The 27,187-nt window shown below is 46.9% G+C and overlaps 14 protein-coding genes across 14 annotated transcripts; 7 read left to right on the forward strand and 7 right to left on the reverse strand.

Annotated features, from left to right (window-relative positions):
- Positions 1 to 233: 233 nt before the first annotated feature.
- Positions 234 to 1,763, forward strand: T069G_11523 (membrane dipeptidase (Peptidase family m19) domain-containing protein; the record flags this gene model as incomplete). Its single annotated transcript, XM_056178728.1, has 8 exons — positions 234 to 306; positions 375 to 531; positions 616 to 818; positions 858 to 913; positions 973 to 1,049; positions 1,115 to 1,204; positions 1,268 to 1,529; positions 1,578 to 1,763. 8 exons carry the CDS (start codon positions 234 to 236, stop codon positions 1,761 to 1,763), a joined length of 1,104 nt encoding a protein of 367 aa, XP_056023602.1.
- A 160-nt stretch (positions 1,764 to 1,923) lies between these two features.
- Positions 1,924 to 2,641, reverse strand: T069G_11524 (AIG2-like family domain-containing protein; the record flags this gene model as incomplete). Its single annotated transcript, XM_056178729.1, has 4 exons — positions 1,924 to 1,928; positions 1,993 to 2,101; positions 2,173 to 2,308; positions 2,379 to 2,641. The coding sequence occupies 4 exons, from the start codon at positions 2,639 to 2,641 to the stop codon at positions 1,924 to 1,926; spliced, it is 513 nt and encodes a 170-aa protein (XP_056023603.1).
- A 2,043-nt stretch (positions 2,642 to 4,684) lies between these two features.
- Positions 4,685 to 5,008, forward strand: T069G_11525 (uncharacterized protein; the record flags this gene model as incomplete). The annotated part of the gene is made up of 1 exon (XM_056178730.1): positions 4,685 to 5,008. The coding sequence occupies one exon, from the start codon at positions 4,685 to 4,687 to the stop codon at positions 5,006 to 5,008; it is 324 nt and encodes a 107-aa protein (XP_056023604.1).
- Positions 5,009 to 6,482: 1,474 nt separating this feature from the next.
- T069G_11526 (methyltransferase domain-containing protein) lies at positions 6,483 to 7,368 on the forward strand (the record flags this gene model as incomplete). The annotated part of the gene is made up of 3 exons (XM_056178731.1): positions 6,483 to 6,535; positions 6,630 to 7,163; positions 7,215 to 7,368. 3 exons carry the CDS (start codon positions 6,483 to 6,485, stop codon positions 7,366 to 7,368), a joined length of 741 nt encoding a protein of 246 aa, XP_056023605.1.
- A 273-nt stretch (positions 7,369 to 7,641) lies between these two features.
- Positions 7,642 to 8,499, reverse strand: T069G_11527 (short chain dehydrogenase domain-containing protein; the record flags this gene model as incomplete). Its single annotated transcript, XM_056178732.1, has 3 exons — positions 7,642 to 7,891; positions 7,955 to 8,153; positions 8,217 to 8,499. 3 exons carry the CDS (start codon positions 8,497 to 8,499, stop codon positions 7,642 to 7,644), a joined length of 732 nt encoding a protein of 243 aa, XP_056023606.1.
- Positions 8,500 to 9,605: 1,106 nt separating this feature from the next.
- Positions 9,606 to 10,109, forward strand: T069G_11528 (uncharacterized protein; the record flags this gene model as incomplete). The annotated part of the gene is made up of 1 exon (XM_056178733.1): positions 9,606 to 10,109. The coding sequence occupies one exon, from the start codon at positions 9,606 to 9,608 to the stop codon at positions 10,107 to 10,109; it is 504 nt and encodes a 167-aa protein (XP_056023607.1).
- Positions 10,110 to 10,806: 697 nt separating this feature from the next.
- On the forward strand, positions 10,807 to 11,463 carry T069G_11529 (thioesterase superfamily domain-containing protein; the record flags this gene model as incomplete). Its single annotated transcript, XM_056178734.1, has 1 exon — positions 10,807 to 11,463. One exon carries the CDS (start codon positions 10,807 to 10,809, stop codon positions 11,461 to 11,463), a length of 657 nt encoding a protein of 218 aa, XP_056023608.1.
- Positions 11,464 to 11,992: 529 nt separating this feature from the next.
- On the reverse strand, positions 11,993 to 13,764 carry T069G_11530 (uncharacterized protein; the record flags this gene model as incomplete). The annotated part of the gene is made up of 6 exons (XM_056178735.1): positions 11,993 to 12,763; positions 12,823 to 12,972; positions 13,020 to 13,295; positions 13,338 to 13,435; positions 13,507 to 13,551; positions 13,695 to 13,764. 6 exons carry the CDS (start codon positions 13,762 to 13,764, stop codon positions 11,993 to 11,995), a joined length of 1,410 nt encoding a protein of 469 aa, XP_056023609.1.
- A 573-nt stretch (positions 13,765 to 14,337) lies between these two features.
- T069G_11531 (RTA1 like protein domain-containing protein) lies at positions 14,338 to 15,153 on the forward strand (the record flags this gene model as incomplete). Its single annotated transcript, XM_056178736.1, has 2 exons — positions 14,338 to 14,829; positions 14,893 to 15,153. 2 exons carry the CDS (start codon positions 14,338 to 14,340, stop codon positions 15,151 to 15,153), a joined length of 753 nt encoding a protein of 250 aa, XP_056023610.1.
- A 489-nt stretch (positions 15,154 to 15,642) lies between these two features.
- T069G_11532 (aldehyde dehydrogenase family domain-containing protein) lies at positions 15,643 to 17,244 on the reverse strand (the record flags this gene model as incomplete). Its single annotated transcript, XM_056178737.1, has 4 exons — positions 15,643 to 16,533; positions 16,587 to 17,017; positions 17,081 to 17,150; positions 17,200 to 17,244. 4 exons carry the CDS (start codon positions 17,242 to 17,244, stop codon positions 15,643 to 15,645), a joined length of 1,437 nt encoding a protein of 478 aa, XP_056023611.1.
- An 864-nt stretch (positions 17,245 to 18,108) lies between these two features.
- Positions 18,109 to 19,762, reverse strand: T069G_11533 (major facilitator superfamily domain-containing protein; the record flags this gene model as incomplete). Its single annotated transcript, XM_056178738.1, has 4 exons — positions 18,109 to 18,990; positions 19,040 to 19,140; positions 19,192 to 19,287; positions 19,339 to 19,762. 4 exons carry the CDS (start codon positions 19,760 to 19,762, stop codon positions 18,109 to 18,111), a joined length of 1,503 nt encoding a protein of 500 aa, XP_056023612.1.
- A 501-nt stretch (positions 19,763 to 20,263) lies between these two features.
- Positions 20,264 to 21,722, forward strand: T069G_11534 (uncharacterized protein; the record flags this gene model as incomplete). Its single annotated transcript, XM_056178739.1, has 7 exons — positions 20,264 to 20,407; positions 20,464 to 20,500; positions 20,559 to 20,635; positions 20,683 to 21,083; positions 21,135 to 21,205; positions 21,268 to 21,597; positions 21,673 to 21,722. 7 exons carry the CDS (start codon positions 20,264 to 20,266, stop codon positions 21,720 to 21,722), a joined length of 1,110 nt encoding a protein of 369 aa, XP_056023613.1.
- A 2,430-nt stretch (positions 21,723 to 24,152) lies between these two features.
- Positions 24,153 to 25,315, reverse strand: T069G_11535 (RTA1 like protein domain-containing protein; the record flags this gene model as incomplete). The annotated part of the gene is made up of 4 exons (XM_056178740.1): positions 24,153 to 24,425; positions 24,478 to 24,851; positions 24,908 to 25,043; positions 25,094 to 25,315. 4 exons carry the CDS (start codon positions 25,313 to 25,315, stop codon positions 24,153 to 24,155), a joined length of 1,005 nt encoding a protein of 334 aa, XP_056023614.1.
- Positions 25,316 to 25,965: 650 nt separating this feature from the next.
- T069G_11536 (uncharacterized protein) lies at positions 25,966 to 26,882 on the reverse strand (the record flags this gene model as incomplete). Its single annotated transcript, XM_056178741.1, has 3 exons — positions 25,966 to 26,255; positions 26,305 to 26,806; positions 26,871 to 26,882. The coding sequence occupies 3 exons, from the start codon at positions 26,880 to 26,882 to the stop codon at positions 25,966 to 25,968; spliced, it is 804 nt and encodes a 267-aa protein (XP_056023615.1).
- Between the last annotated feature and the right edge of the window lie 305 nt (positions 26,883 to 27,187).

The raw sequence follows: 27,187 nt of genomic DNA on the forward strand, positions 1-27,187 counted from the left end.
AACAAGAGATGTAGCAATTGGCGGCCCAGCCTGGCCTACCTTGGCTCCGCGTTTTTTATGTCCCCTTATGAGTGAGTGTCCGGTTTAGGTATATCTAGGGTACTTTCAGCCTCGGTCTGTGTGGGGAGATAGCCCAGATTTGGCAGTTGAAGGACCACGATACCCAGATAACCAATGAAAAGGGTTACGGGAGTTTCACGATAATCAATGACATGCCACATCCTGCTACCACCATGCCTTTGTCTGAGTCAAATGCGTCTAGGATGGACGAGGCATTGGAGGTGCTGGGGTCAGTCCCACTAATCGGTAAGCCGTCGCTGCGACATTGATCTGAGTAATGAAATACAGCGCGCTGACTCTCTGGTGTGGTGTAGATGGGCATAATGATTGGCCCCATCTCATTCGTGGATTTTATGACAACCAGCTAGATGAGCGCTTTGATCCGAACAAGAACCTCGTCGGCCATGTCGATCTGAAGCGGCTACTTCAAGGGAAGTCTGGGGGCGCCTTTTGGAGCGTATACGTCGACTGGTGGGTGCTAAAAGTGTCTATAATCCTATGGTTCTTGTTACATAAGTCTCGTATGAACCGCTAATGCGTGACGGAAACTCTTAGCCCAGAGTCAGATGACTTCAGCGACAATGCTGCGTATTTCGAGATAATCCGAGACACGATGCAACAAATAGATCTCGTTCATCGGTTGGTACGACTGTACAGAAAGCACACGGGACTGGTTAAAAGAGCATCCGACATTATGGCCTTGCATCGCGAAGGCAGGTTTGCTAGCCTTATTGGGGTCGAAGGTTTGCACCAAATTGGTAATAGTCCAAGCATTTTACGACTCTACCATAAGCTAGGTGTCCGGTATGTGACGCTGGCACACAACAAGAACAATCTATATGCCGACAGTGCTGTAGGTGATCAGATTTATCAAGCATTATTGCGGATGCAGTTTTTCGACTAACCAGCCAGACTGCAACGACTCCAGCACACGATGGACTCTCTGTCTATGGGAGGGACATGGTTCGAGAAATGAATAGAATTGGAATGTGAGACCACCCATCTATCTGTCTATTGTAACTTCAGGATGGTCTCTTAATTTTTTGATCCAAAGAATTATCGATCTCTCTCATACTAGCGAGGCCGTAATGCGGCAGACCCTTGACATATCAGCAGCCCCGGTTATCTTTTCTCACTCGTCAATGTTCGTATAGCTATAGCCTGGCGTTTGATCTATAACATCTCTGTGCTGACCGGAGAAACTCAGAGAATCAATAGTTCCACACGTTCGAAATGTACCCGACTCAATCCTAGAGAAGCTCCAGCAAAATAATGGTGTGATTATGATCTCCTTCATACCATCTCTAACGACTGTGGATAGTGTAAGAGCGACACTTGATCACATAGTTGATCACATCATACACGTCGCTGAGTTGATCGGCTATGACCACATTGGCCTCGGATCTGATTTTGATGGCATGTTCAGCGCTGTTAAGGGCATCGATGATGTCTCTCAATACCCAGCGCTGGTCTGCAAATTACTTGAGCGAGGAGTTGATCGGCTAAATGTGCAAAAGATCCTTGGGCTCAATATTATCCGGGTGTTAGAGCAAGTCGAAACCGTATCTGCATCTTGCCAAGACAAGCTACCAGTCATGGTCGAGAGCATTAAACAGCTATGGAATGATGAGTTCAGGGCCACAGTCAGACAACACTACCCCGAAGCGGAACATGATATACCAAGGACGGAATTCACCAAGTAGATCGATTGAGAAGTTTTTCTTGTCTCTAATATTTACCTGCAAACCCCGTCGCCTCTACCCCAGAGTATACTATGTAGATAGTCATGATGAAACCACATTGTCCATAAAAGACAGTCAAATGATTTTAGAAACCAACGAGGAACCTCTCCATCATCACCTTTCAACCTGTGAACACATACCTCAATCCAGCGTGCCACTCTTTGCCATATACTATCAAAAATCTTCTTACCGAGCCGGAATCTGAGGGAAGATGTCGGTTCAAAGGTCGGTTGGGAGACCATCCTTTCTTGATACTCTATTGGGAGAGATTTTTCATGGGCACCGCGGATCAACAAACCCTTTGAATTGTCAGTTCCTGCAGCTCGATGATGGAATATTATCAAGCCAGGCATAACCATGAAGTACGTACCATGTATCGTTGAGAAGGTAGTCTTTCCCAGCTCCTGTCGACTTGATGCCTGGCCACTAGTGTCGTAACTGATATCGATGAGCCGTCGCGTTGTAGAGTGGCCGTAAGTGTTGCTGTATTGTATGCAATCCCTCCGCTAAATATTGTCAATGAGATAACTCCTCTACTCTGCATCACCCCCATGCTACTGCCCGGAGAACAAATACCCTTCAGTCAAGATCACACGGTGCATATCCTCTGACGTTAGTTGATATGCGACACCGTATACTGGGATTTCCTGCTCCTCCCTCAAACGGATCCCTCCCATAGCTGGGTCGGTATAGGGCACACCCATTACATTAAAGCATAGGGTATGCGTGTTGATGGCTGCAATTTCATACTTTCGGGGCTGAATCTTCCGTCGCTTGACAAAAACTTCCTCCAGCATATTGGAGCCATAAGCAAAATACCAATGAATATCGTCGGACATCCTGGTAGGTCTGAATACTGAAACTGGAAAGAGGCAATAAATTCAGGTGCATTCTCAGCGAGCTTCGTGTAAAGTCGGATAGTGTGAATTAATTAATCCTCGAGGAGATAAATAAGGAGCACTTTGACCAATCGGCCTAGGTCTACAATTGTACGTGTATACGAGCCGAGTTAGTGCGTCGGTATCAACCCAAGTCGCATTGATTTGTCTGGTACCTATGTCTGGTACCTGATACTTGATGGAAGGTCCCTATATTTACTAGTATCCAACAAACTCATATCCCTTCCATACCAAACAGGGTAAGGCCTAAGGTTTAAAACAGCCACACATTTCACTCAGGCCTTAATGGCGTCCGAGAACCGACAGTGGGTTCACAATCTCTCATTTCCAATCGTTGCGACTACGTGATCTTGAAGGTGTCATGGACTGTTGATTAAGCACTCAGATGCAGCGAGCATTAATATTTGATTGGCCCTTGGCACCACCTACTGCTGCATGTAAGCCGTACTAGTACACTGCTGCATGTAAGCCGTATACTGCTAGTGGTAAGATGTCCAAACTGCGCTTGGTCCTTAATATTACCCGGCAGTATTTCTCTCACTTTCCAACCTTGATGGTGCGGTTATCAATGTACGCCCCAACCTTGATAGTATCAATATCCCTACCTAGATACTCCTACGTAGTACATCCTTGGACGACGAAACGTGACTGAACTACGCAAACCTTCGTGCTTTAATTATAGTGGCCGATCCCAAGATTGCGCCATAATGCTCAACTTTTTAGTTATCAACTAGGACGTTAGCCATTGGCTGAAAGCCGCTGTTGTCATGCCTCGAGACCAAGCAGTAACCCCAGAGTTTTTAGAAAACGACAGACAACCCAAACTTCGGAGTGCCTGCGATGGCTGCCATGCGGCAAAGATCCGTTGCACGGGAGACACACCTTGTGCTCGCTGCGCAAGAGAGTGAGGAACATCATCAGCACAATAAAGCAGACCCTGCATTAGGAAACGGGGGGGGGAGGCGGAAGCTAATTGAACTTCACGCAGGAATCTACGATGCCACTACAGCTTCAAGGCAAAAATTGGGAAACCAAAAGGTAGCCTGAACAAAAAGACAATAGAGCGGATGCAGCAGATGGCAAAGCTGGGGGGAAATAACCAAAGAACGCCGCCATCAGAATCCACAGTTGCTCGTTCCGAGACCCTAGCTACAATACAATGTGCGGCGAACAATTCATTGTTATCACCCGTTAGTGGTGAAAGCACGGCTGCCGATGTTATTTTATTGCCTCAAAATAGTCATGAGATCCAGGATACAATAACCTCTAAGTCACTTACCCTTGATCACTCTGAGAGTCTTATATATGAGGGTGACGATCTCGATGGGATGGAAAATTGGCATCCGATGGTAACTGCCGAGAGTATCGAAAAGGTACGTAAATCGCCACTATTGCAGCATAACTAGTAGAGAAAGTTCAACACTGACTACAGTCAGGAACCCATCCAGACAACTGCAAACTCACATGGTTCGTGCCCGCCCATGTTCCACGAAGATCTTCGGAGCCTCTGATAGAATATATGATATTGAGGCCACAGCTAACCATTCCCAAGACCTAGATCCAAATAGCAGTGGGACAACGAATGAAATACCAATCGTTTATGAAGACAAATCGAGCTTCTGGCGCAATACCACCTTTTCACAAATATCTGGTGCGATTGACACATCTTTCTCACAACTTTCCTCGTATTCGCCAAAATCAACGCCATCTGGACAGATCGATCGGCAATGTAGCGGCCATGGTTCGATACTGTCGCCGTATGCCGGGCCATCCCAACCCTACACGCAGCCCTCATCTCCCTGCACCTGTTTTGCTATGTTAAGCAGTCGTCTTTGCGAACTACAAGCCTTATCAACAGCCACAGAACAAACGCGGGCAATCGATTCGTTACTGGTCCAATCACAGTCCACGATTCCTTATATCAAAACGCTCTTCAAGTGTCATAACTGCATGCGGGACACGCAAGGACTCCTCATGGCCACAATGGTTTTATCCCGTTTGCTGACCTGGACACGACTTTCTCTGGTAGATCAAGAGATTGGCCAGATTTCTGCACAGGTACGCCTGGGAAACTTCACCGGCTCTAGAGAATTGGGTATTACGGTGACGCGGCTGCTTCTCCGAACTCACTGGTTGGATCTCAAGAAGACTGTAGAGCGTTTCCAAGACAGGGTTGATCAGATTGGATACGACAAAGCGGATAGAAGTTATTTGGCTACACAGGCTGAGAACTTCAGGCTGGAATTAAAGCAGTTTTCCGAGAAAGTGCCAGACGTATCACGACCTAGCTTCCTTATGGCCGTATAATGAGTCACAAGGGAAATATATGCCCAGAACAACCCTAGTCTGGGCGCTATTGAGAACCTGGGATATAGAAGTGATAGATTATTGTCGTTGAGGATTCTTGGTGCGTATAAAAGTAAGCTCGATCCTTTAGAGTCTTAGACGTAGATCGTGCAAAGAATTAGGATTCTCTGAAGGTTAATGATGATATAATGCCAGGTGATGTCCTGTGGCTAATGGTATACTGGTCTCATTATCAATACTGCAACCCAGCCCCCAAGAATGCCTCGGAGTTACATACATACGCAACATATGTAAGCTAAAGGACTAATCAAAGAAACAGCCGTAGCGATGCGTATTAGGAACACGCGACGCGCGACAGATCGCTATATAAGCAATAAGAGTGATAATAAGCTATACAGGTTACCAGCACTCTTGACTGATGAGCAAAGTTTCATTAAAACAATTATATATATAAATGGGCGCGTACACGTGTGTGTGTGTGTATTTGGACTGGAAGAGTCAGTCATCCTGAGGGTGTACAATTATCCTCGAAGGACATTGCGCATTCTGGAATGCGGGAGACATCGCGAGGATCAACCGCCATTAGGTCGACGCTAGTCGGATCAAAAGGCGCAACGTCAGGAGTATTAGTGTCCATAATGTTGATGGGTTTGATGACTGCATATACTCAATTAGCCGGCAGTCCTTAACACTGGAAAGAGGCTTATATGGTACAGGAAATGGAGAAGGCTGGATGTTTCTCATCAGGGTTCTTAGATACAATGATTAGGGCTATAATAATAGAAATCTCTGCGCAAAGGACCATCAAGGTTCAACCGCATTTCTCCGGGTTCTCTATCTGTCAGGTAGATATTAAGGTTAGGTCGGGACTAGATATTTAACACCTTATCAATAGGCCTTTCTATCTTCCCCTTCCTTACTTCAAGTCCGGTTTGCCAAAACGCTTCATTACAACTACAATTAATGCTTACCGCAAGCATTAACCTCCATAATTGCCTGGTGTTTACTAACACCCCAGTATGTTACGTGCTATTATTATATAACTCGGTTTTTTTGCAAACCCCTTGTTGGCATCTTACTATTGGTATCGGCTAATGGTTAATCCGGTTTTACTTACCCTGTAGGCCTATTGTCACGTCTAAGAGTTAGGTCTTAGCATAAACTTGCTAATAGTAGGAGAACCTTGATAGACAGAAGGCGTATACGCATAATCTAGACAAGTCGCAGTATAACAGGGCATGGAGAACATAAACCCCGCTCCAATAGCCTATAAAAGAGCAGCGCATTACGCTTCGTTCCTAGAAACCAGTGTTAACTATTTTACCTAAACACGTAATAATCGACCAAAGCTGAGGCACTCGTTTATATCCCTCAGACTTAGGTTTCCTTTCTTCTACAGAGACGCGTCTGATGGTTAATATTGACCGTGAAATCAAGAGAATCAAATACAGTAGATTCTCCCCAGCCAGGAAGCATGAGCGCTGCAACAAAGGAAACGTTGGCGGAGATCAACGCTAAACACTTCGAGTAGGCCTTTCAGCCCTACATCCAGTAGCTGTCTTTTCGCCAAGCGCTTCTGAATGATATCATTAATTGCTAATGTTTCGCGTTACCTCTGCAGCAAGGTTAGCCCCGGCGATTGGCAGCAATGGGTCCGCGACCTCCACGGACAAGTCGTCGAATTTCTCATATCACCCGAATTTCCAGCTTGGCTTGGGCTACCAAGCCAAGGTACATGCCGGATGCTTGACTACGCGTGTGGAGACGGAGTCATCTCTAAGGGGCTTAAGCGGCATTGTTCTTCGGTTGTCGGTGTCGACGTCTCTGGTAGCATGCTGGACAAGTACCGGAAGACAGCCGCCGACCTAGGCTGTAGCACTGACGAGATGGTCGGTGTACGCGGCGACCTGCTAGCCGATAACGTACAGCCAACAGACCCGCCGCTGCCTGAGGAAATGTTGCACAATTTTGACCTCGTCGTCATTAGTATGGCCTTGCACCATTTTGAAAATCCCGAGCGTGCCTTGCAGCGGCTTGCAATGCGTCTGAAGGTAGATGGCGTGCTTATGGTTATAGACTGGACCCCTCTTGATCTCAGTACACCAGCCCAGTGCCGGTATGAAGAGGAATTGAGAGAGCGTGGCGAGAGCTTGGAGTCAGTTATGGAGAGAGTAAAGGGGCATAGTGCGCGACACACCGTGAGCAGACCTGACGGCTTCACGGAGGCGGATATGAAGGGCCTGTTTAAGCAGGCTGGATGCGGAGAAGTTAGATGGAAGCTGGCGGAACAGTTAAGCCCCGTTCCTGTGGCTGGTGCCAAAGGCCAGTTGTTCTGGGCTCGAGCGCAGAAGTTGGCGTAAGGGAGGTAAAATAGAGAATATTTTATTTTTAGGTTTACTTTTAATATGAGTCTTCTATAGTATTAGTAGATATTTAGTTTACCCCCTACACAAAACGCACCACCTTAGATAAAAGTATAAAAGTACCAAAACCTCTTACCACCACCTCGTCTAAATCTACAATAAACGTGTATTATTCATAGCAGTTGGAGTAATCTAGTCAATCTCGGACAGTGCACGTCAGCTTTTATTGTTGGGCTATTTCATGGCGGTTATAACTCCGATCCAGGTCCTTTACCATGGCTGGACACCTGCCATGTTGATAACTAAACCCATATCCGTATCTCTTTCACCTTCAATAACTGATGTGACGAGCTCTGCTCCAATCTGTGGATCTATGGCTCCCATCTGCCTCAGTAATTCTTGATCGCCGCCGAGTCCAGTAGCCAGCAGACCTGGGCTTACTGCGCACACTTTCACCTTGTCCTCCTTCAGTACCCGTGCCCATTCGCGCATCATCATGTTCATTCCAGTCTTGGCGCTCCTGTATGCACTCCATCCCAATTCTTCCTTCGGCCAACCCTTTGCGGGTGCTCTGTCAGTGAACCGCTCTTCCTTCGTCTGTCCGTGCAGGGTTGCAGTACCGCTTGCAATGAAGATGAGCCTCGGATCAGCCGACTTCAGAAGCAATGGGGTAAAGACGGAAGATACGACGTGCGACCCGACCGTATTGACTGCCCATGATTTGTTCCATGCTTCCCGTAGGCTAACCTTTCCCAAATACAGCTCACGATCAAAATTTGCACCTGTCCGTTAGCACTGGTGGTCAGTAGATTACCTCAACTCCATGAACCAGAGATAAACTATACCTGCGTTATTCACAAGAACATCCAATCGCCCAAACTGCTCCTCCACGAATTTAAAGGCAGAATTGATTGACTCGTCATCTTCAACATCAAGCTGAATGGGCTCCACCGTGGTAGAGCCGTTGAGCTGCTTAGATGCCAACTTCTCAGTCGCAGCTGTTGCCTTTTCTAGAGATCGGCCAGCAAGAAGTATTTTGTAGGACTTAGATGACTGACACAGAGCGCGGGCAATTTCCAGCCCCAACCCAGTGTTTCCACCAGTAATGAGGATTATGTTAGAAGACATCTTAGGCTTTCTTTCCTATAATGGCTTTTGGCTCCAACAGAAGGCAGAAACACGAAGATGAAACTGAGTTTTGCGGAAAGCTTCTGGCATTATAATCTATACGATCACTTTGGGCAAAGGACCGTTCAATGAGAACGGCGATAACCCTCTATGCAGAGTGCTGCTACCTCCATGGTCATATGGCACGACGGTCTTTGTTTTGTCTGAACCCGGATTCAGGTTCCTGTTTGATTGGTTCCTCAGCCGTAAGCCAAGCTTGGCACGGCAATGGATTACACAGGTCCATAGAAAATATGAGGGTGGTAAAGGTAGGGTGCAGGTTCGGAGCACGGTGTTAACGGCGATTAAACTCCTAGTCGATGGATCGTGCATGGCAAGTGGCTTACTGTGCCGGATTCCTTGCTTTGCACTTGATGTTTATCTTGTTTCTGTTAAGTTAGTATCCGAAAGGAGTGCTGATGGACCTACTATTCTTCGAAGAAGCTGCTGCTGAGGCCGCAAAGATGGAAAGTCAGCGGCGGCATAAGAAACGCGTTCTTAACGCGGCAAGAAAAGAGCAAAATCGTTCTGCACAAAGGGCTTACCGTCAGTTACTCTTTTAGCCCAGCATTTACGAGATTGACTGAGACTAACTCGCTGCGGGTTCAGGAAAACGGCAGAAAGAACGGCGGGAGAGACTACGGGATGAAAGTCTTCAAAGATCTCAAAGGCAATCAACACCTCAGTCACTACCGCACCCGCCCCTGAATAACTACACTTCTTATTCTGAAACTCTACTAAATCATGTTACAAGCGATTCGTCAAGTAAAACGAAGCCATTCATCAATTCAGGAGGCCCAGCCTCTGCAAGAAAGGACGCTTTCTCTTCTTCACCAGTTGAAATCCCGCCCTTGACTACAGGCGAGGCTAGAGGCAGTGAGCTCCAATTGCCTGATACAGAAGACATCATGCTAGCGGACCTTATCGGGTTTTGCCATAGGGACAACATACCACATCGAACAAGAGACGGCCCAAAGGTATCGGCAGATTGAACAGGAATGTCTTATATAGCCGATCCTGATGCTAGTAAGATTCATTTCATGCAGAATGCTATTTTCTCAGCAATCATGCATAACGCTATATGCCTGGGATTTGACCTAAACGCGGTGGCTGCATGCAGTTTCTCCTACATATCACCATTCTACCAACCTAATGCTACGCCTCAGACTGATCCAAAAGACCTTCTCACATCAGCGAATCTACCGACGACTAATACGATGCCGGCGAACCTTCGTCCCACATTAAGCCAGCTACTTATTCCTCACCATGCCAGCCTGGATCTCATCCCACTTCCGCTGCTTCATGAACGGGCAATCATGCTCTCGGCTGCTATGCCCATTGCATACAATTTGACGGAATTTAAAACAGATATCTTTGTTCGAGGAGGTCTAATGGTCTGGTCTTCATCCGCAACAGAACTCAGCGATGCAGTGACAAATACAAAGAGAAGTTGTTTACAGCCATGGGATAGCGAATGCTGGGAGGCTGCTCCCTGGTTCCTCGAAAAATGGAGCATTGTTGTTGATGGGCGGCAAGGTGAGCTTGGGAGGAGGAGTCTACGAGACGTCTAGGTCATTGGCTTCAAAGAACTGAAGAAATGCCTTCCAGGAGTTTAGGCCTTGGGGCCGTGAGAAGACTATAGTTAGCTATTCTCTTTTACTCTTTATTCAGGCACATCATAGACAGATACCTGTCACATATGCATCAACCAGACGATTATATTCTTCATTATAGGATCCTGTCAACTAAATTTGGTTCTGGATAATTGTCAAAAGACTATCACTGCCCATGCACCTTCACAGCTCGTTCCGATTCAATACTCAATGCAGTGGCGAACATTTGCCTAGCAATTCTGCGAGATACTACATTTATAACGGCATCTAACAGATCTCACAGCATACAAGTAGCTCCTGTTGGTCCGATGAGGATGGTCCGATGGTCCGGTGGTCCGATAATCTGCTAACGTTGGCCTTTGGTCTATTACTTCCCGCTTCAAGGGGATAAAGTCAAGGCGCTGCCAATAGGAAGTACATGTTCTCATTTTCATCAAAATCATATTGTTTCCTGTCTCACAGTTCTCCCGTACCTTTTCTCTACCTTATCTATCCCATTTCTTATTCGCATCAGATCTTCATTAGCATCAACTTCGACATCTTCTGCGCTCAATGGCAACCTCATCATCGCTTGTTAACCTAATTCTCAATTAATCGCAATTGAGAAGGGTAAACGTGGCACTATAAAATAAATCAGCTCATTCAACGTCTTAGAATGTCGGAAGAAGACGGCATCCATCAACTCAATCGCAGCTACAGCCCAGCTCTCAACCTAGTCCCTCCCAACTCCAAGTCTAAGCGATACGACGACGCATTAGCCTACTTTCGAACGATTCCATGGTGTGCGGAGCTGCTAGAAGCTTCTGGCACTCATTACTTCCTCCCTAACTGCCGAAATCCAGCTTCGGATCACCGAGACCAATTCTTTAGCACGACCCTAGCCACACCAACTACTCTGAAACACGTCTTGTGCTTTTTTACGACAGAGGACCGAGATGTGCTACAGGATACATCAATGCCTATTGCCAAGGTGCAGACACTTTACGCTCCAGAGGACGGCCTCGGTGGTATCGGATCAATGATGCATGGTGGAATGATTATGGCCTTGCTTGATGAGTCCTCAAATGTACTGCTCGAGATCAACACTGTAATGAACAAACAAGGTACTATGTTTGAAGCAGGAAGTGTTACGGGGGGGATGGAAATTAAATTTACAAGACCTGTTATCACCGGGCAAACAGTTTTAGCTACAGCCAGCATCGATGCAGTTGATGGACGTAAGATGAGGATCAACTGCGACATACGCGACGAAGATGGAATAATATTAGCCAGGGCATCTAGCACATGGTTTGTCGTTAAACATCACCTCTAAAGCAAAGATATGCTTAAGGAATCTCCTTATAATATGGAACATAAAGATTTCCTAACTCCAGTTGACATTTTGACTAGACGATGACCATCTTCCGATGTCTAACTAAGGGCAACGTGGTTTTTGCTACATCACTAAATCAGATCATAATACTTCGATGCTTAAACTAGAAGATGTGAGAGGCATATTTAGGAGAATCAGATGACATACACTGAGGCAGTGAGCTACAGATGGTGTATGTTTGACGACTGATCACGATTCCATATTGGAAGGCGTGTCGTGCCTGTGAAGAATAATGGAATCAATTCTATGTTAAATTGTTAATGATTCAGAAGCTCTCACATCAAGAAGGAGATTATCTGAAGAGGATAAATAATTCTCATAGTAACTCCAGTTGAGTATGAATTGGGGTGAATGCGCAACCCTTTTCCCCATAAATAGCACAACAGTACAAATCGCTTCCTTTATAATCTGATAGCTCTATCCATAGCCAGGTAAATGTTTTACCGGCTACGAGGACTTTGTTGAGACTCTAATAGTTCATTAACTCCTGCCAGGAGCCCAATGGTTGCGAAAACCTCAACACAACATGCCGCTCATCACCAGCATAAACAGATATGCCCTGAACTCTCGCCGCAGCTGGTATATCATTTGAGCATCCAACGATAACAGCGCCTTCTTCTAAACTCATGAGTCTCTGTGCGGCCTTGGCCACCAAAGCGCTGTTCCATAGACCTTCCTGCATTGGATTCCAGGTCATTAGCTCTATAGCTCTTCTCCTGATGAAAGGGTCACGACATCTGGTAATAATGGCGAATAGGATAGGTATAACGCCAGTATCCATGTGAAAACGGGGGCGCTTGTTGGATGTTGCCTCCGAGTCATAAATTTGCATTAATGCCTCGGCAAAATCGAGCATCTCGTTGAATTGATTGGAGTATTCATCCCACACGCTTTCATCGTCATTTCCTCTGGAGTCAACAGTACACAAGTGAGTAGCTAGGTACCTTTTCTGCAGCTCGAGCAATGTGAGGGCCCTCCTGTTCGCAGCACTTGCAAGTAACTGGCTGTTTTTTCGTTGAAATGCATCAAATGCGCGGCACCATTCTCCAAAGCAGTTGACTAGGGCACATAGCGCTTCTTGGTCTGAGGGTCTGTCGAGTATCCACTGCAATGCAATATCATGGATTGCTTCTCTAGCTTCTGAAAGTTGTTGGAACGTAAATTCGGGCGGGCTTGACCTTTGACATTCAGGTACGGCGTAACTCATCTCCAGTAACCCATCTATCGAGTTCCCAAAAATCTATATATACCATATGTTAGAATTTCTTTTTAGTACATCAAAATGGTACGAATACTTGCCCATGATATTTGAAGTGTGAGGCGATTAAAGAAAGCCACGATAAGGTGGAAGAGATGATTGCCGGCAGATATGGTCGGCCGTATTTCTCTCATCATTCTACAACCAGATGTGTAAAGTTTTATGGCGGATCTCATATGCCCTCGGAGAATCTGGGTCAGTCAGTAATTAAAATGAGAAGATCTAGAAGGCAATATACCTCAACACATATAAATATAACACATGATACCAGGTGTATCAATGACAGGTCGTGCCGGACACCGGAGAGGCTATTGATGGCAAGATTGTAATGACGCAAAGCAAACGAAGCGTCACCGCCGGGACTGCGATCTATGTATCTCTCGTGGTATGTGGATAGAGCGACAAGTGCGTGCCAAATGCAGGGTTCTGAGTAAGCCAACTGCAGGACCCTTGTACTCCAAAACTCATCAGGGAAGAACATTAAAAGCTGCTGTATTGTTTGTTCGGTGAAAAACTGTATGGAGCGAGCCACACGATGGACGTCATGATTCTGCACGTGTATCATCATCCATCTCAGTTGCGGGGCCGGTGATGGGTTGGACGATGATTTGGTAGTGACCCGGTAGCCGTCGCAGGAGTAGCCGGATGAGGTGCCTACTCAGGTGAGCATCCAGATAAAGTATACATAATACATGTAAGTGCTAACTCAAAGGATATGGCCTTACATCTAACGCAGGACGGGCGGGTCTCGTCGCACTTGAGCCTCCGAACTATAAGTAGAGTAAGTCATCGCCGTTGCTGTTATGCTACACTGGGAGCTGACTGACTTCTGCGAATCTCGGCGTTAGCATCTTCAGTGCGCCTACCTAGACCCGCAATCGGCTGGACAGGGGCTGATGAATCGCTTACTTGCATGTTTGGCAGCCCGTCCGGACTTTGGGTGCTCTTGCTCTTCGGCGTTGGCCTGGCTTTACACGTGTCATTGCGGCTCTGACTAGAAATACTGGTGCATAGGTAGGAAGTCTGTCAAGATGCCCAAGACAAGATGGTGTAGATTCTTCCATCCCTCTCAACGGGTGCAACATTATGTCCGAGGACAAGGGGGCTAACCAGATGAAAGCTGCGTATATCACTAGTACTAGATGGGAAATGTCCTTACGGCTCGGCCAATCGGGAATCCCATAACATTGACAGCCCCATTCATCTGATAACTAGAGCCTAATAGAGTGGCCCCAACGCCGTATGGGCAGTGTCAAGACGATTAATTAGATATATATATATATATATACTGAGTTTGAAGTAATTTATAAACTGTACGGAAGGGGGTTGGAAGATAAAAGTCTATTTACATCCGAATTCCTCTCAGTTGTTGGCCTCTTTTCTTCAGCACCAAACACAAGATGGCGCAACAAGGGGATGTCGAGTCCACGGACATGTGGCAATTCTCTCCTTCACTCGGCGCCTCCATTACCTTTCTCGTCCTTTTTTTTCTAACAACTGCCGTTCATCTTGGGCAGGCAATTTACTACAAACAGAAATACTGTTGGGTCATTATCATGTCAGGCATATGGCAGGTCTTGACGTACATCTTCCGCACGATTAGCATCCAGCAACCCGACTCTTTCAACTACTATGCTGCCTGGTTTGTCCTCATTCTCGTTGCGCCACTTTGGACAAACGCCTTCGTCTACATGGTGTTCGGTCGCATGGTCTGGAACTATACAGACGATCGTCGCGTGTGGCGGGTAAAGGCGCAGCATTTCGGTTTCGTGTTTGTTCTCTTGGACATTGTATCATTCATCATCCAAGTGTACGGTGCTGCCAGAGCCACAACGAAAGACGCACCGACAGATAAGGTGCTTGAGGGATTGCACATATACATGGCTGGTGTTGGGATACAACAACTATTCATTCTCATCTTCTGCTTGTTTGCGTTACGGCTTCTACTCCGAGTACGCAAAGAAAGTAACGAGAAGGCCAAGTTAACAAAGTTAAGCCCCGCTATGCTGCTCCTCTATACTCAATTTGTTGTATTGGCTTTAATTTCAGTAAGGATCTATATCTATGGGCAAGACATGTGTGAGATTCTATTTCCTAACTATTTTTGTCAGCTTCGAATTATCTTCCGCATTTGCGAATACGCCCAAGGACTCGACAGTACTATACCACTACACGAAGCCTACCAATATGCTTTGGATTCGCTTCCCATGCTTCTTGCACTTGTTGCCTTCAATGTTGTACATCCGGGACGAATCATGAGCGACAGTAAACCTGACCTACCGTCATTTCGGATGCAAGAAAATCGCATGCAAATTGGAAGCGCAGACGCCGCACAACCAATCGTTTTGAATAGCTTCAGAAAAGACACATAATATTTACTAGCAAAAGAGAAGTGGTTGTACAGTTGGTTGACTCTCTGCCATGGAATTGTTTTAGAGTAGCTTAGTGTTTTAGGGTTTAATTTTGTCGCCCAAGCGGAGAGAGCATATAGACTTCCACCAAGATAGGCACAGATTGAGACGGTATTTGCCTAGTTACTAGATTTAATATATAATAATAAGATGCTCATCGAGACTGGCTACGTTGATGAAGACTAATACCTTTAAATCTTCTCAAAGGCGACTAGGTTCTATGCTGGAACAGTTCAACGCTAGAGGTATCGGAAAGCTCAGTTTGTATGTCACAGCGCTTATTTGCATATTTGCTAAACTTTCAGGGTAATAAACTTCCAAAGTAGGTGATCGTTCATAAGAGGTAGATGGATTAACGTTTGTTACTATCTAGCCATGGCAATTCCCTACCTCTAGTAGTATTACCCTATAGTTTCCCCGATCAGATTGGATGCTTAATATTTCTTCCCATCATAGTCCTGACACCTTGATCAAAACTGACTTCGTCTCCATAAATGTCTCAATACTATGGATATAACTCTCCCTTTGCACTCCACTCCCCTTTTGCCCACCAAATGGCATGTCGTCGCCCTTCGTCGGACTTGTGCAGTTAACACCTACTGTTCCTGCTTCCAGCCTCGAGGCAACTCTCATCGCTCGATCCAGATCCTTCGTATACACCGATGCGTACAGGCCATGCTCGGTATTGTTCGCGTTTGTCACTGCTTCCGCTTCTGTGTCAAATGTGTTTATGATCACCACCGGCCCAAAGATCTCCTCCTTCATGATCTGGGCATCCTCTGGGACATCTCTGAATATCGTAGGGTTGATGTATAAGCCCGAAGCGGACTGCTCGTCGGTTATCAACTTGCCCGTCTTCTTGCCCAGCTCGATATACCGCAGTACTGTGGCGTGCTGAATCTTATCCGCCTGTGGCCCATGGTTGACTTGGGGGTCGGTCGGATCACCCAGTCGAGCGGACGTGAAGGCAGCCTTAAACTTCTCGACAAACGATTCAGCGATAGAGCGCTGCACATAGATGCGCGAATTTGCCATGCAGGTCTGTCCGCTAATGAGCTGGATGCTGAACTGAGTCTCTCGTACCGCGGCATCAATATCGGCGTCGTCAAAAATGATGGCGGGTGACTTGCCCCCGAGTTCAAAGATCAAGTTCTTCATGTTGGAATCGGCGGCCATCTTGGCGATTAGTTTTCCCGTGCGGTTGGATCCGGTGAATGTCAAGGCCCGGATGTCCATATGCGAAGCGAGCGCCGCGCCGGAGACGGGGCCGTGGCCAGAGAGAACGTTGAGGACGCCAGGGGGGAAGCCGGCTTTTTGGGCGAGCATAGCGACGTACAGAGACTGTGGAAATTTAGAATGGGAAGCAGATGTGAAGGGTATCAGAGAGAACTAACCGTCAACGGCGCTTTCTCACTACTCTTGAGAACGACAGCATTGCCGGCGGCTAATGCTGGTGCCAGCTTTTTACAAAAGAAGACGAGAGGTGCATTCCAAGGAATAATCGCCGCAACGACACCTACCGGCTGCTTCAAAGTAATGTTTACAAACCCCGGAGTATTCAAGCTTGAACCTCCTTGAGGATATGCTGCCTCAGAGAAATAGCGGAAGTACTTGGCACCCACGGTCGCATCGAAGTACGTTGATACAGGTCTACCCATGGACTCAGCCTCCAGATGCGCTAGATCTGCATTAGCCTCCACGATGAGGTCGGCGAGCCGCACGAGATATCTGCCTCTTTCGTACGGTGAAAGACTGGCCCACGCTGGGAAGGCAGCTTTGGCAGCCGCTACAGCGTCGTCTACATCTTCCTTGGTCGCTTCATATACTATTTCATTATCTTGTCAAAACCCACGTCGACAGAGCATAAGCATCGATAGGAGAACCTTACCTTTTGCTAGTAATGAATCAGACTTTGCAGAAAGAAGATCAAATGTCTCATTGTTAGAGGACGGTCGGAACTGCGGGATGTGAGTTAGGCAAGAAAGACATTGCGCAGTCACTTCATACCTTGCCGTTTATGAACAGCCGCGTTTCAATAGAAGTGGAAACCATTGTCTCTTACAAGCTCTATCAAGCAGAAGCTGAAATAGTATATAATGTAAGGATCCTCCGTCGTCTCTGCTGCTGTGTTGCAACCTCCAAATCAGCCAAGGAAAGGTGCGATTGAAATGCTCGTCTCGACAGGACCGCTATCCGAAAGGCCGCAGGTTACACATGGTGAATGATTCAGCTTGACTGGCCTAACCTGAATTCGGGAACCTCTCGCGGTTTGATTCGGACCGCGAGGCATTTGTAATCGCAGTCTGTTGCATGGTACTCGTATGTACGACCAACATACAGTGCTACATATCCCATGCAATGTTTCATCGTGTGCCAAGGGATGCAATCAAGAAGGAATTTCCTCTCCACCACAAGCTCAGAAATAACCTATTAAAGCTTGGAACTTTTAATATGTGGGCTGGCGGAGAAGTCGCAGGGTTCAAAGTCGGTAGCGCTTATGCATCCCGAGACGAACGAAGCCGAGTAGCTTCGAATGGCTTCAGGGGTATGCTCTACAACGCTAGGGACCAACCGCATAAGTGGAGATGTCAATTGGATGCCGCAATCTCTTTTGCCCTTCAACGGAAAGGTTCGATGTTCTCGGCGCCATTAGGCACCACCATTAGAGATAAGTGGCAAAGATGCAGTATGTACGGAGTAAGTACCGTATGAATACTAAGTACCTTTACCATGAGAATATTACAGTATACGTATCTTGCATGGATGATTTAAAATGGAGTGTATATATTACACCGGTTTAGCGAGAGAAGAAGGCGAGGTTTCTATTAGATTCTTCAGAATTAGAGTCATTAATTACCGTGGTACTTTGCGTCAAAGTCGTATCCTCCCCTTCCATGTCTACATGCATGCAATGATCTATAACATGTATCTAAAGTTCTCCTGGTCCTCCACGTTCTCGCCCCCATCCCGATGCTTCCGGTCAAACTGTCTATTATGCCAAGCCAAGGCCCCTGTCACCAAAAGTATGCTTACAGTTGCGAGTGTTGCGAAGCCGACACCCGTAGCAAACCCAGTAGGGTATGTCGGCGCCTGCTTAGTGATGAACACATTGCTCGCCACGAAGTTCGCACAGTTACCCATCCCCAGCTGAACGGCACTCGCGACAGCCTGCTGCGGGCGACCGCGTAGGTTACTGTTGAGCCAGCCGATAAGGATGGGGAACTGCATAAATGAACCAAAAGCGATGATGTACAGAGCAAAGTAACGCACTGCCGGTGGCTGGACCTGGGTGTACTGTATACACCAACCGATGAGAGAGAAGATGGCGCCGGTGAGCACAAACGGCCAGCGGAGGGAGAGTTTCCCAGAAGCATAGGAAGTAGACAGAGTGACGACAATGCCTACCATCCAGATGGGAATGCTCATCACTTGGGCTCGTGAGGCGCTCCAACCGAGCTGGGCAAGGATGGTTGGGGTGAAGGATGAGATGGATGCCGCGCCCATGTCGGCACAGAAGTAGATAAGGGTGAACGACCAGATCTTCCAGTCAGTAAGAAGCTTCAACCAGTTAATTCCCTTGAAGTCAACCCTCTCTCTCCCGCGATCGTGGCGGAGGCGGGCGAGAAGCATGGCTCGCTCATCGTCGCTGAGGAAGGTTGCCTCTTGCGGGAAGGCTGGGATGATGAACCATGCTGCGAGTCCGAAGGCAAAGGTGAAGAGGCCCTCGAGGATGAAAATCCATCGCCAGGCCTCATATCCATGCATTCCATTCATGTGCTCGATGGCGTATGCGAGGAGCTGTGCTTCGTTAGCGATGTTACTCTGACATGGGGGATATAAGACTTACGCCGCTGAAAGCGCTACCGAGCAGAGCAAAGCAGATGAAATATGAGAAGCGGATATAAAACTCACTGCGCTTATAGTATTGCCCAATAAGAAGAGCGGCCCCTGGGGGCATCAGTTACGGAACCCTCAAAAGAATAGTAGGTTGATACATACCGGGCGGCAGACCAGCCTCCATGATGCCCATGATGAATCTACAAGCAAGAAGCCCACCATAGCTCCTCGTGAGTCCCTGGCACATCGAAACAATACCTAAATCTGGTTAGAAAATACGTCTCAAATCACACATTATCCAAGACATGCCAAGAATCAGCATCGCTCCCGCAAGCCAGTGGTTGGGCTTGATTTTATTCAAACTCATAAACAAGTTACTCGGGATCTCTACGATCACGAAAGGAAGGTAGAAAATCCACAGGCAGGTGTTAAACCCATTCGACGGCATATGAAGCGACGTCTCCAGCTTGAAAAGCCGCGCATTGGCAATGTTCGACCGGTCCAAAAAGGACACGAGATATAGGCATCCCAAGATGGGGATCAGGCGGATGTCGCATTTGATTAACAGTCGCCGGGCGGCCTTGGGGTCTTCATAAAACTCGCCATCATCGTCAGAGTCCTTGGGCGTGGAACTACGATCGGCAGCGGCCACCTCCTCGTTGGCAATGCTGGTGTGGCTCGACTTCTCAGTGCTTGCCGGCACATTGATGACGGTGTCGTCCTCAGCCGCCATGATGGTTGGATACGGAAAGCTTGGATGGGTGATGGATGAAAGAGAAATCCTCAGCACATCTAGGTAGAGATAAATAAAAGTCCTCGGAACTTACCCGCTTGTTGCACACTCGGCGGGGCCTGTGGTCAACCAACAGAGACATTCCCTCTAAGCTGGGTTCGCGCACTTTGCCGGCATGTGTTTCTTCGACTAACACTCAATTTCGACATCGGCGCAGTAGCGCAAAACAAACCCCTGCACCGGATTCTGAGCCGGACTCGGTGTGTTGCTCCACGTCTGCACTTACGCTATGGCCATGTCCGAATACTACAATCCCATGTTCACAGTCAGCAAGGCGCCCATGCCATCCCTATCTATGTAGGATTCTTCTTCCACATACTGTAACAAGTTTGAAGTATAGGTAGGCGTAGTAGCTAGTTTCAACCGTAGGGAGAGAGGAAGATTATGACTGTTCTTTCCTCCTCTTTCAACTTGGTGATCCATTGAGAGGCCGTCGTCAAGATGCCAGAATCCAGGGTCGCCCTCTTTCTCGGCGTTGACATTTCAATCACGGTTCTAGCCTTATCGGTCGTCGTATTGAGAGTCTGGCATCGATGGTCGCAGAGCCGGCTCGCGATTTCAGATTACCTGGTCAGCACGGCCATGGTGAGTTGAGTGTCTTGTAGGAGGGGCAAAATTCCGTTTGACTGACCATACTTCAGCTAGCTGCTGTCATACATCTGATTCTTGATATTACCAGTGCGCAAAAGCCATTCTTTATGTTTCTGTATCGGTCCAAAATCTAAACTTCTTCCAGTCACGGCCGCATTTGGCTATGGCCGCCACCAAAGGGATCTCCCGCCAGATCTCCAAGGGTCCTACAAGACCAACCTCGTAGGTCACATCAAATTCTATAACACTATTTTCGCATTATTTAACAGCAGCAGATGTTCTGGCTCATCCAAATCTTCACCAAGCTTCCGCTTTTGTTCAGTAAACTCTCCCTGACGTTTGTTTATCGCGACCTCATGACCCTCGTCGATCACCCCCTCGTCAAATTCTCCCGTGCTGTTAACTACACCCTCATGGTGGTTCTCGCGGGCTTCTTCACAGCTGCTACACTCGTGAGCATGTTTGCCTGCGACCCGGTATATAAGAGTTGGCTACCTAAAGTCCCAGGGCATTGCATTGATACAACGGTCATGTTCAACTATGTCACCGGCTCCGTCAACGTATCTACTAGTATATGCCTGATTTGCATTCCGTTACCGGTACTATATCTGGCCAAGAACAAGCGCATTGAAGTGAAGCAACTGACTGCTCTGATCCTCTTTGGTTTGATGTACATACAAATTTACCCCTGGATTTACAGACTATTATTGACTTTTCCTAGCGATACTATAATATCTATAGTCCGCCTCTACATGATTACCGATCTGTACAACGTCAAAACAGATTTCACTTGTACGCCTTTCCATCCGATCCGTCAAATATCTCCTGACATATCTAATTTTCTGCTCACTCAGGGCTAATCATCCCTACACATATCATGATTGTCGTCGAAATGAACATTACCATCATTGCTGCCTCCTTGGTCGTCATGCGACCCTGCTTTCAAGCCATTTTTGACCTCGCATTCCCCACGTCTCTCTACGCTAGCCACAATGCATCCAGCCGTGGAGACTCCAACTACCACAGCAGGAGGTCGGATGGGTACATCATGAGCCTAGATGAGAACGATGGTGCTGTCCAGCGCGAAGAGTCCACTGGTCGGCGTGGAACGGGGGAGAGAATATTGAAGACAGTAGATATTGAATTGGCGAGTAAGGACGCGAGTACGGAGGACATACTTAAAGGTAGGATATTTTTTTGAGTTTGGAAAAATATCAGCTGTATCGTTTACAGGCCGTTTTACTTACTCTGTGTACCAGAAAACCGATTACGAAATCCAACTGACCGACCAGAATGGCATAACAAATAAGTTAAGTATTGATATGGAGTTTGCGCCGTGGAGGCGGACCAGTCAATACATAGAATCCGCCCATAGGCGATGCAGCATGCAGAGAGAGGGACCTACGGAGTACATTAAGCAAAATCTTATGCGGTCGGTTACGGTGACATTACCAATTCACCAAGCATAGTACTGAATGGAACATCAAGAAGGAAGATGAACCAAGGTACGAGGAATCTGGACAGTGCTACCACGGCAAGCTGCATGGACGCCGTGTATTTGGTGTCCAATTTTTTACAGGAGATCGTCAAACCCCTGAATTTCACAAGTCTATTGCACTATTAGCAACATAATATGATTATATTTGCTTGGGTGTTTGCTGTGGAGATGAGCTGTGATCAACCTTAGGAAAACGCCACCTAGTTCACAAGAGGGCGTAGAGTTTGACTTGCGTGCATATATAGAGAAGCAATTTGAGATTTAAGGATATTTACATACACACCATTTCTATTGCTTACTTTATACATTGCGAGTTTGCATTTTCTTCAATTCGTTGATTGCAGAATCGCAATTGCCCTCTCCAAACTTTCCACAGCCTGGGCCGCTATGAAGACATCATTCTCTCAGAAGGCTGTTGCTTTAAACTATATGTGATAACAAAGCAGATCTACACGTCGAGACCCAGACGGGGCCACAATTTAAGCAGATCGCCTACTGTAGATGATATCCAAGGCGGACATGGCATGGGTACGCCCTGCCCGGGAGGAGTCATATCACTTTTGAGAGAGGTTCATGAATCACCAATACTACATAATGTATGCAGTCAGTTTTAACGCTGTACAGGCTCCAATATTCCCACTGCTACCATAAGCATACTGCTACTGGAGTATCTGTTTGCTACGCTTTGTATGCTGCGTGAGAGACAGTACAGGCATCCGCTTGTGAAGTGTCGTATACAAAACCCGACCCTCTAGGTTCCTGGTCGTCATTTGTGATTGAGCATTTACCATTGGCGTTACACAACTCTGGTACGTACTACGCGTCCTTCAAAGCCAGCGCTGTCTGTGGTCTCGATGAGAACTGGAGCAAACAGCAATTTAAAAATAAAAAAATGTCAAAATATTATCCCAGTCTTCTTCCTCGCCGACTGTGTCTTTTTATTACTTTGCACTATTCGCTGTTCCCAAACTTGTCCCGCTAAAAGTAATCCTACCATGCCATATTCTCGTGTCAAATATTCTCGGGCTAGAGTCTAAAAGCTCTACCCTGATAGTGATCGATCATGTTTTTTCGGTCGATGCAATGGCGAAGCATGTTCATGCAATGCACCTGGTGGAACGCGTCCAGAAAACCGAGGTGGGTGGCAGAGGTGGATGCTGCTGCTTCTTGGGAATACAGAGAGCAGGGGGCCTAGAAAAGGTACCGGGGCCTAGGAAACGGTACCGCGGACCAAATGCCATACCGATAGGAGTCAATTGACATGGCTTCCTAGAGGCTCAATAACATCTAAGGTTGCAAGTAAAGCTGGCCAAGTCTATCCCAAAGTACATAGGTATGATATTGGTAGCTTTACTACGTATTCAATGTAGAGTGGTTGGTTGAATGATGAAAAAGTGAAACCGACTCGTAATTCATGGGTAAAATTAATTCCGCTGTTGTCGTAATACTTGCCGACGCGCAGATTTTAGACAGATGCGGCATCACCGCGGCGGACGGAAACCTCGATCCTACCCTAAATTATGGGGCTTCAATGGTACTTTTGTTACGAGATCATCATGACCAACACAGATCAAGCTGGCTCGCTACGGTAGGGTCATGACCCCCTTGGCTAACCTCGGGTATCGCTTGTACAAGGGTTAGATGGTATGGAATTTGAGCTGTGCTAGAATTGTAGGGTAGATTTTGAGTGTTCAATCTGATTCAGCTCATATCACGGTGAGGCTTGTAGCTTCGTACTCTACTCGTAGTTCTTAATAAGTGACTAGAATTGGAAAGATCCATCTTATAAACTTATATTCAACTGCTCCTGAAGTGGCCCAAATATGATCTGCTCATATAATTAGCCTCGTAATCCGTGGTAGATGCGAGTATGCAATTCATCAATCATAGCGCTCACCTGCTCTTTGGTCGCAATTTAGGTCTGCACATGTGTAGCGGACGATTCTGTACGTCTACAAGTTCTTAGGTGTCTACAATCCAATGGTATGTTCTTGATATATGTACTCATCACGACTCCGCACTTTCACTTGAACTATACTTATTTCTAACAACAGCTTTGTGAACATGTTTCTAAGCCAACTCAAGCAATTTGCAACATTAAAGAATATGCCGTAAAAACTAAATCTCGTGATGGATGCAAGAACAATATCATGATGAACTTAATAAATTATGACCAGAGTTAGTCTAATTCCTTTCTGGTATCCATGCATCTCCACTACTTTCACCTTTGGCTCAACCACATTACTCAGCTGATGAATGCTCTCGCCGATCAAAAGACTGAAGAGTGATTGGTTCAAAAGCAGCAGAGCGACCCTTCCACCAGTGAATTTTGGACGAAGGAAAACTGCTTCCGGGCCCCTTCAGAACCATCCCAGGATGCACCAGATTCAGAGACGCCAGAGCAAGAAGCATGGGTAACGCATCAAGATATAACTGGTAGGCTTCGTGACGCAGTATTTCGTTGGAAGAGGACACGCCACCGCTAAACTCGATAAGTCGAAACGTAATTCGCTCCTGGTTGGTGTGTTAGTACCAGGTGTGGTGTAGACGGCGAGAGTATACGGACAACAATCAGAATGAGAACAAGAAATATGACGAGAATGAGAGGACGTATCCACCTATTCCGATTTTTCAGTGTACCGGTACGGATATCAAACGATACTTGTCGGTAAAAGGACGTAACGACAACGACGAAGATCAACACAAAGAAGAGCTGCACCCCAACACCGGCCATGTAAACTTTTCTTCCAAGGCTTGCGTTCTCTGTGCTGTGCTGATCTGCCATGAGCGCACCGCCAGCAGCTTGAACGATGAAAGAAATTATATCGGCCGCCACGAAGCCTTTTGCAAGCCAACGAGCCGGGATCCTGAGTGCTGTTTGTTTCGGGTGGAGGAAGTAAATGAGGCGGGAGACGACCATGTATGCAAACGCATTTATCCCTGGACATACATTGTCAGAACATAGTTAGAGCTGCTCAAAGATGGTGATTTCCTACACAATGGAGCGAGAAGGAATAATAGTGTCGAAAGGGTCACATATGTAGAGTTTTGCTGATCTTTTGCACCCAACGTGCGTAGAATGAAGCAAACGCACTCCCATAGTGCACCCATGGTGATGGCCCAGCAGAATGGCTAGGAAGTGTTAACAAGCGCACGGCAGTGAGGGTTCTTTTTTTCCAAACCTTCTTCAAAGTAATGGCCTGTGCAAGGTGCGCACACGTAGTCAAGCCAAACGCAATCGCAAAGGCGGCATTATCTTCCCAACGAGGATAAAAGCCATAGTTGGCGTTGCAGGCGTCCGGAGGAACATAGCCATTGGTGTCGGGGACTGCAGTCGTACAGGCTACGATCACGGTTGAAGTGGTTCCTGACAAGAGGGTGGGCGTGGGGGTAATCGTCACCATGCTGGTTGTTTTACGCTGAGATGAAGCAATTGCTATAAACTCAAGGAGGACTCGTTGTTCTCAGTTCTGTCAGGAAAGATGTGATTTATAAGATAATGCAAATATGCATTCGCCTAACCGGTGCGTTTTTGAGATCATCGTGGCCATCTTGACATAGGAAGTGGCCACCGCCTCCTTTCTAGCGGGTATTGTACGCGGCCACAATCGTTTTTGCGGGGATGAAAACGATGGCCATTCGCAATAGACACGATATATTCCTTGGTAAGGCTGAATGAGGTTTACGCCTGAGACAGATTAGCCCCGTTGTGCCTGGTATTCTAGATTTGAACGTAGCTTAAACAGGTCCCGCTCACTATTCATTGGCTCGGAGCATCGCTTTCGTCGCTTTCGCAAGTATTGGAAAACGACGCCGTCCCACTCGGCGCTAATCTGGACAACTTCTCCACCTTGAATCACGGCATGAGATACACAAAAAAACATCATAGCATGCTGCTAGAAGTCCGGGCTGCATGTGTGAATTGGGATACAATCCATAAATGCAAGCGAACATGCGAGTGGCTTATACAAAACGTGTCCATTTTCGTTTATCTTGCTCCAAATGTACCACGCACTTATAATTTAGAGACTAGTTCCATAATATTATAAAATCATCACGTCTTCATTGAGCCAGTCGCCATTCCCAGCGGCCACATCATGTGCTGCTGAAACTTGAAAGGCAGATCTGCAGCTACCCTAATAACCCACGCTGTACTAATCTCTTTGCAAAAGGCAAAGTGCTTTGACTGAGGACTAAGAAAGTGCTGCTCTAAAGCGTAGTTCAGCATGAGAAAATGGGATAGTAAAACACGCGCGCAGCTGTTGGATGGCTCTGTGAATGCCTTAAACTCCTCTTCCGTCATCTTATTTGTCAATCCGTAGCAAGGCGCAATCTCTAAGAACGCTGTATCAGGTTAATGCGTGTAATCATTAATAATAAAAACAGGACGTACCTTCAATGGGAGACTGCTTGGCCAAGCGACCCAACCTTTCGAGTGCAGAGAGGTACTTGATCTCTGCGGTTCCCTGGCACAACACCCGAACAACTTTGAGAGACGCAAGACAGTCATCTAGCAAAATCGCGTTTTTGTTGGTCAGATGCCAGGCGATATGTTGTTTCATACTGCCTACAAATGCCTCCCTCGTAAAGTTACGGAACATGGACATTTCGAGGTCTGGAACCACTTTTGTCTGGATAAACATCCACCCTCGCAGCATCGTTATAAATTCCATCATTGCATCTGGCATATAGGCAGATTGATAAGTCAATGCTATAATAGCCGCGTACCGGGCATCGGCGTCAATGGTCGTCAGACATGGTTGTGACAAAGCTTCGTTAAGGCCATTGATGGCGGCGACTCGCAGATCCAGTGCCTGGATGGAGTAGTCTGCGCCGTGGAACAAAGTGAGGTGCTGGGCAGAAAGGCCAAGTATGGCGTTGGCAAGGAACTCGTACTGTCCAAGGCATCAACACGCCAGTTCAAGCTGAATTCGTTGACGTTCTAGTAGAGCTACATACCTCATGAGACATTGCGGCAACATTGCGCCAGACTGGTTCTGCACCATGCGGCGCAGGGGGGTAAGCTTCTAGTAGGAAATGATGGTAGAATTGTAGGTGATTGAGGTTAACGCATGATTTTGAACTTGATGAAACTGTGTTGTGTGATCTTTTGAGTGTAGGCCGCGGAGCCTCTGGATATACGCAGATGAGCCCCATGCGATTGCAGCTACAACATTCTGGTTTTGCCTCGGAGCATTTGACTCTGCGTCGTTTGCAGTTATAACAACCTTGTCGCGACTTGCTAAAGCCTTTGCCAGGCACTGGCTTCTTCTTCC

Source organism: Trichoderma breve (assembly GCF_028502605.1).
Source record: "Trichoderma breve strain T069 chromosome 7 map unlocalized scaffold00008, whole genome shotgun sequence".
Classification (NCBI taxonomy): Eukaryota; Fungi; Ascomycota; class Sordariomycetes; order Hypocreales; family Hypocreaceae; genus Trichoderma; species Trichoderma breve.